Raw genomic sequence first — 13,287 nt, 5'->3', positions numbered from 1 at the left:
CTATGGGCATATTAATGTTTTAATAAATGTTCAGGCCCAGGAGGCATCAGCTCTCCTTAAAAATAACATAATAATTTAAACATAAGAGTACCCTCATACCTTGTACACAGACACAGAGAAATTAAAGGGTCACAAATTTACACAGCTTAGAAGAAATTACAAAAAAACCTGGCTACAATCAATAAGAGATTAAATTATAAATCATCTTCCTTCTTCAGATTATTCCACCTCCACTTTATGTTTCAACAGCTAGCATAAGCAGGACTTTTTGTGTTGATGCCAGAAAAATATACACCACTTCCTGTGATGTCCCAACTGTAGCTAGAAAGGTGCTAGGTTGCATCAGCATACCCATGGGCCCCACACACCCCCTGGGAAATGTTCTGTAATGGAAAAGATACACTCAGAAATAAAATGGTATTACTGCAAGGGAAGCGAGAAAAATGTGTATAGTTAAATGGTTCAGTACCCTTCTTCGGACTCTCCCTTACAACCTAGTTGCATAAAAGAAGCCTGATTTTTCTTGGCAACTCCTACTTGATTTGAAGCATATAGATTATAGTGCTATTGGAAAGTAAAATTTGTGAAAGTCATATGTGAGTGAATGTCCTTTACATCCCAAGTTTTTCTCCATTATATAGAATTATAGACCATGGTTCTGAAACATAATTGGTTTTAATTTTCTGTATTTCCACCCAGACAGGTGAATTCCCTTTTCCTTAATACCCATCAATATATGTCTATATGTGCACTGAGGATAAGATAGGGGCAAGTTTTTCTATAAACAGGTCAATTACAGGTTTGCAATAACTTCTGTGTCCCTACTGCCTTCTCCTGAACATGTATTCAATTGTTTCTCAATAGCTTGATTTCAGCTCACAGGATAAGCAAGATTCTACTTCCACAGTTAAGTGCCATACAGCACTGATTACTCAAGTATTTTAAAAAAAAAAATACTTTTGAGAAAACAAGTTCTGGAAGATGTGAAACACTACGGGTTAGGGGGGTGGAAGCCAACCAACACAGCATTCACCTGTGCACATCAAACAGAGAAATGAGTGAGATTTTTCTGTCTTCCAATGTCAGGAGGACTCATAGAAGAATTGGATATTTCTGTATGTTTCTTATTATCCTATATCTGTTTCCCAAATAAATTCTCATTGAAATTTCTAATAACTAGACTCATAGTAAGGATGTATTGTCTTTCACTGTCATGGCAGACAAGTTATTAGGAATCTGTTAAAGGAATTCACCTCTGTGCTATCAGACACTTGCTCTGTAACTATTCAAATTCAGTGCTGGCAATTTGGGCTTCTTAAAGAATATGTGGAGCCACAGCAAATTCCAAGAACCAGGGTAACAGACAAGTGAATAACAACAGTCATCTGAAATAGCTTCAGTAGTTGAAAGCCTAAAGGAATTTCCAGCTTGAGGGCTTAGTTACTAAGATTTAGTAAAGCTATTCGGTGAGCCATCAATTTGCTATTCTTTAGCTTTGCACTGGTCAAGGTAGGTAATCACATATAGTGGTTGGTGGTCATACAAATTACCTCTGGGTGAAATGTACTCCTTTTTGTTCCCTTGCTCAGCAAAGCATTAGAAGTTTTATACAATAGAATACTACTCATATCTTTGTCTGCTTAATGCAAATCTCCTAGCTGAATAATCAATTTTATATAGTAATTCTGTAAAATTAGGACATGCTATTTTGAATAGAACAAAGGAAAGCAGGGAAGAAATTGGAATTTTTTTTGTTTGGATATTTTATCCCTCCATTCTGGTAAAATGTCTGATTTTTTACTTTGTCTTTTCCCCTTTTCATAGTCCATTTCTGACCTGGAGAGACATACAGCATATTATTGTCAGGACTTCACGTACAGGACATCTGAATGCTAATGACTGGAAAACCAATGCAGCTGGTTATAAGGGTGAGAGCTTCCTTTCTTCTTTGTCATCAGAGGCAACATAATTTTTGACATTTTTTAAGAGGAAATAATCTCAAGTAGTTTGGTTGACCCTGTGTTGTGTACAGCTTTGAGTCTTTCCATTAACAAAAGGGGCCTATCTTCTCTTTTATAAAGAAATGCTCTAAAAATGGCTAAAACCAAAAATGCAGCTACAAAAGGCATTGGCCAGATCCTGGTAGTCCCTTTTGGTCCTAATTTGTGCAATGCTGGCAGAAAAATAAGTAAATCAGGTGTTTTAAAATTTATCCTTGTATAGCTAATATACACATAAAATCGCCTAGAGTTAGAGTTGTAGCAGTTACTGGATTCAGACCATATTCTCATTTAGGATTGCTGACAATTTTGATTAAAAAACGCAAAACTGTTCTCAAATTTCAGAATTATATGAATTACCCTACATTTTTCAATATTTAAGATTTAGGACAAAAACAAATGTTGAGTTATCAAGACTTTTAATGGGACAGAAATCATACTCTTCAATCAGCTCTAATGTAGGTTTCTAAAAATTTGTAGTGTCTTATATTTTTTGTATTAAGATTACCTCTTTAGGCTGTATCTTCTATAATGTGAGCAGAAGTACACAACTTTGCCACTAAATAAGACATATATTTTCAAGATGGGTTAAAACTGGGCCTTGAATCCATAAAATGTTATATTTCAACATGGGTTGGCTTCTGATTCCCATTCACTAAACTCTTAACTGCTTTCAGTCTGGATTGCATCTAAAAAAGAAACCCCCAGAATGTCTTATTTCTGGTTCTCCTTTCATGAGAATTCTGACCAAGACTGCAGAACTTCTTTTAAGATGAACATATGTCTTGAGAATTGAACTATTTTGTGCTAGGATCTCTTGAGACCAGAATATAATATATAAAAACCATCAAATATTTACACTAGTTTCATTTTAAAACTGAAGCCTAGTGTTAATCTATTCTAGATCAAGGCACTGCTACCATAGAGCATCTTTAATATATCATTCTGACCTATGACATTTCTGCTGCAACTGAATAGAAACCAAACAAAAACAACTTTCATTTTTGGATCCAAACCAGATCCTAACTACAACAGAGAGATTTAGAAATGGGTATTTGACTCCAACCCCTTCACCACGTGAAGGTTTTGACCTGGTTTTGTCCCATTTACAACAAGCACATGCCCACATGCAAAAACACATACAGTGAGAAATAATACCTTAATTACAATAACATTACAGTATTCATTATTGTGAAACATAACCCAGGATTTCAAGTTTTGGCAGGAATTCATGACTATATTATCATTTTGTTGGAGCTATCTGAAATTCAAACAATAGTTTTCAAGTAGCATAAAAGAGAGTTGGGTTTTTTTCCCTAACTCACTTGCAAAATTCTATCTTCTTGTGTTTTTCCACTTGTTTCCTGAGAAAGGCAGTCTATGATCCACTTCACAGCAGCCGTCACTCATTAGCAAAAGAGAAGTCACTCTAACACACTATCATTAACAGCATTGGCAGCAGGACATGGACTGTTATACCACTGTACCTAGCTTAATCTGAATCCTTGGAGCCACACATTTTTCTATTTGTTGTAGCAGATATATATAGAAGAAAAGTGGTGAAAAAGGTTTTTCCTCCACTTGTGCAAAATCATGCACACAGATAAGATCAACTGGGGGACTGGGAGTCAGGAAATACAGCTTGATCTGGCAGAACTCCACTGTAGAGTCCATGGTGGAACTGAAAAAGAGGAAGACAGACTAAGTGCTTCAACCTCCATGGAGCTCAGGAATCAACTTTAACCCAAATAAAAGCACTAGTTTTAAATTATCTTGGCAAGTTAGGCTGAGCAAATGCTTCTAATAAAAATCCAACTCTCTTTAAACCTCTGTTGGCTTTGGAAGAAGAAAAAGCAAAAGATTTAGATTAAGTCACAACATTCAAAACTGGACTCAACTGGTGTTTGCACACCACTGCTGGCAAGACTGAAATGATATGTTACTATTGCACATGGCAACATTTAGGATAATATTTGACTATTATCCTTCACTATTGCCAAGAGTAACAATTAAAGAATGTTTTTTAATAGATGAATTACTCTGATTAATCCAAGTTCCTTAAGGAAATGTATCATAATTTTGTTGATGACAAGATCATATTTCTTCCAAGGCATGTTCTTAACAAGGTAAGGGTGAGGAAGTTGGTTTTGGGTTTTGTTTTTTTTTTAATTAACTAAAGAGAATCATAAGAAATAACCTGCCTTTCTTCCATGCATGCTGGGGAAGAAAGAAAAAAAAAGAGGAGAAAAGGAGGGACAGACTTGCTCCTTTAGAAATGAGAACTGAAATGGTAAAAACAACAAAAACTTGGAAGAACCTCTCACTCAAAAGGTCAGCAAAAGCTGGTAGTTGAAAGTGGGTCAGCATGCCTTTTCAGTAGGATGTGTTTCCAGGCTGCATGGCAACATTGTCCCTCACTATAGCCCTTTGCAGTCTTTCTCTGTTGTGGAACACACAGAAGGAGCTCACAGATGTCATTACTGATTACAAGATCTCCATATTTCCGTCTAACATTATGTCGTGGTTTCAGCCCAGCCAGTAACAAAGGACCACGCAGCCGCTCGCTCACTCCTCCTGCCCCCCTCCGGTGGGATAGGGGGAGAAGAATCAGAAAGGAGAAAAAAAAAAAAAACCGGAACCTCGAGGGTTGAGATAAGGACAATTTACTGGGAGAACACAAAAAGAGAAGTTACAACAACAACGGTACTAATAAAAGAATATACAAAACGAGTGATGCACAGTGCAACTGCTCACCACCCAGAACCCGACACTCCACCACTTCCCCCACTGAAAACTGAGAGAGCCCCCCAGCCTGCTCCCCATTTATATACTGGGCATGATGTCACATGGTATGGAATAGCTCCTTGGCTAGTTCAGGTCAGCTGTCCTGGCTGTGCTCCCTCCCAGGTTCCTGTGAAAATTAACTCTATCCCAGCTGAACCCAGGACACATTAATAAAAAGAAAGATTGCTTCATGAAAAGCACTTGAGCTAGCCAGTGATTTGCTAAAGTTATTTGTTTCATTTTCTGGCAAGTAAACAGCATTCATTAAATGTATATCAATAGAATAAAGAAAGGAACGGGCAAGAATTTTTTATTGTTATTTTTTTGTTTTGTTTTCTCATCAGCCAGCAGGTATCTATACACAGGAATTTATTACTTGATAGTCTCAAAAAGAAAGATTGAATACTCATTTTAGAGTATTTTTTGTCTAGTCAGTTGTAAATATGTCACTAGATAAAGAGATCTATTTGGCTCAATTTGGCTTCAAAATCAGAGTGTTTTAAAATAATTAAGCAGCTAATTAACCAGTTATTTAGAAAAATACTAGAGAATATCTCTTTTTGTGAAGATACCAAAACTGTTGAACTGTTTCTGCTATGGCAGATTGGTATGCAAAGGCTCATTGTTCTGTTAATTGTTTGGTCAACAATAGAGCTTGCCACTGCGTTCATAAAAAGGGAACACTGCATTAATGCCAATTTGTTTCTGGGTTGAAAAAACCAAAATGAAACACTGCAGTTTTAAGAAAAATGATCAAATCACCTGAACAATTCTTTATATGTAACTGAAGCTCCATATACTGTCAAAGAAAATTCTCTGGGGAAACAGACCATTCAGAGTGAAGGAATACTATTAATTTTCAGGGAGATTTTAGAGAACATCCTTCAGTCTTCTTGGCTCTAAAACATAGATAATAACACTTCACTACAGTGAGAAAAAATGCTACAGAACGATAAATGAAAATCAAAACTCTAGCCACTTTTTTCCATTTCAAGACATTTCTAGGCCTGGTGGAGGTAGTCTTCCTACAGAAATTGAGAACAATATCTCATTTGCCAGGGAATAACAACAGACTAGCAGAGCTAAATCCCATCCATTTAGATTAGCCAAAGTATCACAGTTGGCTACTTTAGGAGAGAGAAGTGGCCTTTGAATATAATTTTTTAATTATAGTGTTAAAGTGTTTAATAAAACTGGTGATTATTCTTGTAAGCAGAGCATTACCAGTTCTGGGAATGATGAAGAGACAAGACTTTGTTCCTATGATTGGTCAGATATAAATTGCTGTAAGGTGACCAGTAACCAGGCACAAATTCAGAGACCAGTGAGAAAATCTGCACAACAGCATGTACATTTCAGAGAAAATAAATAAGCTATCCATAAGCACCATGTTGCATATTTTAAATAATGATTTAAAATTATATTTTGAAAACATTGTTAGAAGCTGGTATAAGACTTCTGAAAATGGCAAACACTCAAGAACTGATATGTCAACCAAAGCTGTATATATATCAAAAGACCTTCCAATGTTACAGATTCTGGCTGGTATTTGCATATGGCACTAAGAGCCAATATCAAGTTCTACCCACCCCTACAGCCCATACACATGGTGCACGGAGCATGTAGAACATGGGCTTTTAGTTTGGCTAACAGTTTTGGGTTGTTTGGCTAGCTAACACCAAACACGTGAAATTGCATCGATTTTACTTTGTAAGAGTGGAACAGACTGTATCCTATGTAAATTAGACTAATGATTTTTTGTGACTGAAAAATGAAGCTGGTATTTTCAGGAAGACAACTCTGCTGTCAGTAAGTGTCTTCTAGGTTCAACTTATTGAGGAACATTGGCAAATTAAATCTCATGTGACTTGTTTCTCTCACTCTCTGGGGGGCTTTGTTGGCTCGAGGCAATGTTTCCTCACCAGGAATACCCCTAGGCCCATGTCCTCTGGTCACTCACTCCTCTTAGCAGGCCCACAGCTTCATTGCCAAACCATGACACAGCTATTTCTGCAGCTTAACATCACCCAGGGAATCCTGTTAAGCTACATTTTGCTTCCAAACACATTAGTCTTTGAAAAAGGCTCCAGCTCAGCAGTGTCACTCTCTAAACTACTGGTATAATGATAACATCAGAAAAACCTGTCAAGGACATCAAACTATTAGAGTATGTCCAGAGGAGGGCAACCAAGATGGTGAAAGGCTTTGAGGGCAAGACTTATGAGGAGCGGCTAAGGTCACTTGGTTTGTTCAGCTTAGAGAAGAGAAGGCTGAGGGGTGACCTCATCGCAGTCTACAACTTCCTCAAGGGGGGCAGCAGAGGGGGAGGTGCTGATCTCCTCTCTCTGGTGACCAGTGATAGGACATGAGGAAATGGAAGCTGTGTCAGGGGAAGTTCAAATTGGACATTACGAAAAGGTTCTTCACTGAGAGGGTGGTCGGTCACTGAAACAGGCTCCCCAGGGAAGTGGTCACAGCACCAAGCCTGTCAGAGTTCAAGGAGCGTCTGGACGACACACTTCATCATATGGTTTAGTTTTAGGTAGTCCTGTGAGGAGCAGGGAGTTGGACTCGATGATCCTTATGGGTCCCTTCCAACTTGAGATATTCTATGATTCTATGATCTAGAGTCATATTTGCCAGGCATTAAGCCACAGGATTTTAATATTGTGGGAATTACATTTATCAAGAAACAAGTATATAACATGCCATTTCCAAATGTGCAGCACACAAACCAGAATCTTGAGTAGGCAACTGAGAGCAAGAGTCTGGAAAAGCAAATACATTTTTGGAAAGACAATCCAACCATATCTTACATGTTCATGACAAAGTCTTCAACCTATGTGGCTATTTAAAGTCTGAGAGATACATTGGCACTCACTCGCATAGCTAGGCATTAGTCTTATATTACGTGGACTGGTTAGATTCTTCTGAATACTTTTCACCTTGTAGCCCCTGCTTGGTAGTTGTTGGAACACAGGGTAGCATTCAGTTTAGCACCAGGAAAGCAGGCAAGCAAACAAGCTAAAATTATTAATTTTAATTAATAATTAATTAGCTAGTCTAACAGTGAGCAGAAGTGCCACCACGTCTCTCCCCAACATTGACAGAGTATGTGTGATAGGAAGAGGTGTCCCCCCTCAGGAATTTCACAACCGCGTTTAAATATCATAGAAATCAAAGAGTCAATACCATCACATTTATTGTTGCTTCTTACAGAGAGCATTGCTGTAGTTAAAGAAAATATTGGAGGTGGGATTTGGAAATGAAGAGAGTTGAGGACAAGGGGCATAAAATGAATTTTTTAGTGGAAAGTTTAAAATGATTGTGGCATTTTATTTTCTGGTCAATGCAAGCTTTCTAGATGTTTTTTGGTTCAGCTGGAAGCTATGAATAATGTTTTAAAATGTAATATTAAAATTGCATTAGGAATTTTTCAGTTTCATATTTTAAACCCAAAGAAATTGCCTGGTATCTGAATTCTAGCCTTGAGTGAGACCTAAAAATTCTCCTTGGGATTTGGGGACGGTACCTGGAAAATATATTGGACTCTGCAGCCTAAACCATGATTGTTGGGTTGTTCTGGGTTTTTTTCTTTTTCCCCAGAACAAACTGAGATCTACCCAAATTCACTTTTGGTTGAAAGACATGTAAGATGAGGAATATATATGTATAGTTCAAGAGATGGAGATGTACAAAGGAAGAGAGAGAATCTTTCAGAGAAGCTAGGGAGTTGTCACTTCTCCCAGCCTCAAACTCTTAATTGTCAAAGCTTCTCATTACTCACCGACTCTGCAACACTTTGTTACCTGCTGGCTCTAAACCGCAAAGAATGGAGTTGTGAATTTAAAATGGAGTCTAAGCAGAAATTTCAGGCTTATGTAGGGATACATAAAGAAAAGTAGATTGACATTTTGTGCCACAGTTGTTTGCTTTCCTATTGTGAGCCCAATTTACACCTGTTTTAAAATGCAAATTAAATGGTTCTAAAACAGGAATAACAGCAGACAAAAGGCTAAATTAGGCTTTAAATTTCTATTAGAATAGCACTCAGAATCATCACCAATCCATGATCAGCACAATAGACAAAGAATTTTAAAAGATAGTGCCTCTGCTCAACAACTTACAGACCTGATGTCCATCTGTCCTAGATATAAAGATATGCACAATTACTATACTCTGCAGATCCTAGTATTCCATACATTTCCAAGTGGATTGACAACACTAACAGTACACAGACCATGGGAATAATAACCTTTGACATTACTTTCTTTTAACAAGCCCAACTCAGACCTTTAGCAAAAGTCTGCAAAAGATTGGGTGGAGGGGAAATGGAGGAACAGAGTCTTCCCCTGTGAACACATAACCTCAGAATCTACCACTTAATATGAAATGTAGATTTCCATTTTGCAGTATTAAGAAAGAAAAACCAGGAATACTGAATTAAAAAGTGAATGATAAACCAATACAATTCTCCAAAGCAGAATGCTTTACATATAGATGCCATGGTTTAATCCCAGCCAGCAACTAAGCACCATGCAGCCACTCACTCACTTCCCACCCAGTGGGATGGGGGAGTAAATCAGGAAAAGAAGTAAAACTCATGGGTTGAGATAAGAACAGTTTAATAGAACAGAAAAGAAGAAACTAATAATGATAATGATAACACTAATAAAATGACAACAGTAATAATAAAAGGATTGGAATATACAAGTGATGCACAATGCAATTGCTCACTACCCACTGATCGACGGCCCATTAGTCCCCGAGCCTCGATGCCCCTGCCCCCACTCCCCCCAGTTTATATACTAGACATGACATCACATGGTATGGAATACTCTGTTGGCCACTTTGGATCAACAGCCCTGGCTGTGTCCCCTCCCAACTTCTTGTTAACTCTATCCCAGCTGAAACCAGGACAACAGACAATGTAGCCCACGTTTCTCATTTACATCCATGACAAACTATGTAAACATCTTATGCAGGGGGGTAGTTCTGTCTTTTTAAAAAAACAACAAACACCTCCCTTTGGGAAGACCAAAGCTCTTTGTTGCTGTTGTGTTGTTATGTTTCGTTTTCAGTGATTACAAAACTGGCAATTGTTTTAGTATCAGAGAGTGTCTACTTTAGTGAGACTGGGATTCAGCCCAGTTAGGCTTTTAGAGCATCTTGGTAGGATCTAGAGCATCAAGGAGCCCATGCTCCCTGTTTAATAAATGGGAAAGATAACTGCCTCCATAGAACAATTCAGATCAGTTAGATGCCTGAAGTTGTGTATAACTGTATCACTATTTCCTTCTGGAAAAATCAGCTCATGCAAATCAATGGGACTGTTGCTATTAACTAAGTGGATGAAGAAATTCATCCACAGGGTCCATTAACAGTGTGTCGTGGTTTAAACCCAGCCAGCAACTAAGCACCACACAGCCGCTCACTCACTAACCCCCCACCCAGTGGGATGGGGGAGAGAATCAGAAGGAAAAAGGTAAAACTCGTGGATTGAGATAACAGTTTAATAGAACAGAAAGGAAGAAACTAATAATGATAATAATAACAATAATAAAATGACAATTGTAATAAAAGGATTGGAATATACAAAGCAAGTGATGCACAATGCAATTGCTCACCACTTGCTGACTGATGCCCAGTTAGTTCCCGAGCAGTGATCCCTCCCCCAGGCCAACTCCCCCCAGTTTATATACTAGATATGACGTCACATGGTATGGAATACCCTGTTGGCCAGTTTGGGTCAGCTGCCCTGGCTGTGTCCCCTCCCAGCTTCTTGTGCCCCTCCAGCCTTCTTGCTGGCTGGGCATGAGAAGCTGAAAAATCCTTGACTTTAGACTAAACACTACTTAGCAACAACTGAAAACATCAGTGTTATCAACATTCTTCTCAGACTGAACTAAAAAACATAGCACTATACTAGCTACTAGAAAGAAAATTAACTCTATCCCAGCTGAAACCAGGATGCAGTGTTACTGGTCCAACTATCTGTGTCAACTTGGCTGATTGTTTGACTTCCTTTTGCCTCAGGTTACTGATCTGTATCTACTGTATAGAACTACCAGGATAGTGTGAAGTCTATTTACTTAATTAATATTTTCTGTGCTTTGGGATGAGTTTGGTATAATTTAAATTCTAAAAATTTGCAAATTATTAAATAATTTGCAGAACTTCATTACAACTGTATGCACATTTTATATATAACCTTTCTCTGCCAAAATCCTGCTGAAGCCCTATACTCAGTCAGGAATTTGAGTGTAAATGTTCCTCTGGAGCACCAAGGCCTCTGAACAAACACAGCCATTGTGCAAGAGGGAAGTTCTGCACTATGTGTCTGATACATCTAGCAGCACAGAAATGGTATCTTTGTTTCTCCTTCTAACCATCTGTCAGCATTTCCACTTACAGTTCCTTTAACTCATCTGTCATCATCTGTTCTGAGATGAAGCCTAGCATATAGGCTTTCACCAAAAGGTGTTTTTATTATTTGATGGGATGAAATGACAAGTACATTTGGCTGCTTTTAAATCATTGGGGTATCCTAAATGTACCTCCAAGGGTAAACTTGCCCCTACTAAAGAAAATGTTTCTTTTTTATGTATTCTACAATGCAGTCACACAATGGCTTGTTTTGATTAGAGAAAATTTGCAAGCTGTCATTTTCTGCAATGGATCTTTGTGCTTTTTGGGAAAATGCAACATAAAATGACTGTCATGGAGTTTCAAAATTATAGCTTCCATTACTGTAGATGAACCTTAGTCAACTTTGTTTCAGCAAACTTTGTTTCCTCTTTTAAATGCACATAATCCTTAGATTTATTCCATTCACATAAGTTGTCTCATTTTAAGCAATATAAATACATGTTTTTGTTATAAAATTGTTATATCTGTAGTAGAGGCTTTATGGTTTACATCCAAATCCTGCTGCAGAAACCCAAGAGAAGCAGCAGCTTGTCTGTCTTAGCAATCATCAGCTAGTAGTAGTTAGGTTTTCTGTTTTTATAGCAACCCTGCTCCTTCAGAGGCAGAGAGGTAAACCAGTTTTCCTGGTCACTCTGCTGAAGTGCACTGGTACTTTCTGTGACACTGAAGAAAATATCTCCATATGCAGGGCACAACAGAATGCCATGTGCTCTGAAGACTACTATGATTTACTCATACCTAAACAAGCTCTGAAAAGTAAATCAGATTCTGATTCAGGTCTTGCTGCAGGAAATGAAGAACTTGGCATGGCCATACTGGATACACACAGGCTCTCAGTGCTGACCGCTGACCATGGGGTGGCTGAATCCCACTGACCTGTGCTTTGAGGCTGCTAACGCTTGTGAGAGAGGAAGGTATTCAGGTGGTACTTGCTGTCACTATTAGTAGAGTCTGATGACCCAAAACTGTCTTTTGCTTTTAGTCCTTATAGTCAACCAATGTCTATCTGCTTAATACACATTTTAAATACCTGAAGTAGATAATTACTGCCAGGATGTGAATGCAATAGTGATCTTGAATTTAATTTATGTCTTAAGGTGACGGTTTTTAGGGGTTAAGTGGATGCAAAGGCTCAAAGAAGGTGATATAGTGTCAGAACTGCATATAGAATCTATTCACAAAGCTACACTGGCTGCTGGAAATTTAGCTTCTACTAGCTGTCCCACCAGTGGTCCTGGAAGATCTATATTTTATTTTATCAATGAATAAGAGCTTTCAGTCAGACAGAAAACTATAAAATACAGAGGGTTGATTTCTTTGTCAAATACATTGTCGGGTAAATCCACAGTTAGTATATTACTAGAGAAATTAATTGTACTGATACAAGTATCAGTAATTGACATAAACACAACTGGAAGCTTAATAAAGGCGATTTTTAAGTATTCTGTTTGCACTTTTCTAGTTATAGAAACCCCTCGATTTTTCATTGTGCACCTTTGTAACAGCCACTTTTATAACAAATTTATTGCACAACTTTCTGTCCTATATATTCTTCTCTGGTATGATGGTAAGATTAATAAAATAATTTTAATAACCTGCATTAATTTTTAATAATTTTAAATAACCTGGATTGAGGGGAATTATGTGGGGAGGAAGGACTGTGTATGTTGTTGAAAGATTGAAAAATTTGGGGCTTGGTTCTGTATAAAATATGAATATGCAAATATTGTACTTAATTTAAAAAGCATGAGGGAGTGGATTTTACAACCAAGAGCAAAAAAGAATGTTCTTGCACAGTTGTGTTATTGGCTTGTAAAGCAGTTATGCATTTCAGAAATCACATCCTGTTATCATAGATTACTGGTCATAGGTTGGCACAAAACAGGGTAATTTGCGGTTAAGGATATGGCTGAAACAAGATGAATTCTCATTCAAGATCAATGTTCTCTCAGTTAAGACATGGCAAAACAAAATGAAAATAGTTTAAGCAGTGTGTCATTGTAGCATTTCTCCTTTTTTTTGTCCCTTAATTTTCTTTAAACAACTGGCTTTCCTATTTGTAATTAGAAGTATT

The 13,287-nt window shown here is 37.7% G+C and overlaps 1 protein-coding gene across 1 annotated transcript in view; it reads left to right on the top strand.

Annotated features, from left to right (window-relative positions):
* Window positions 1-13,287, top strand: part of LOC121232763 (proprotein convertase subtilisin/kexin type 5-like) — a 306,293-nt gene that overhangs the window by 245,731 nt on the left and 47,275 nt on the right. Inside the window, exon 10 of the mRNA XM_041121183.1 lies at window positions 1,825-1,928. Within this exon, the coding sequence (XP_040977117.1) occupies window positions 1,825-1,928 (104 nt within the window). The remainder of the gene's footprint in view (window positions 1-1,824; window positions 1,929-13,287) is intronic.

This window comes from Aquila chrysaetos, chromosome W (assembly GCF_900496995.4).
Source record: "Aquila chrysaetos chrysaetos chromosome W, bAquChr1.4, whole genome shotgun sequence".
Classification (NCBI taxonomy): Eukaryota; Metazoa; Chordata; class Aves; order Accipitriformes; family Accipitridae; genus Aquila; species Aquila chrysaetos.
The sequence above is the reverse complement of the archived record's forward strand: the minus strand, read 5'-3'. Positions and strand labels throughout refer to the sequence as shown.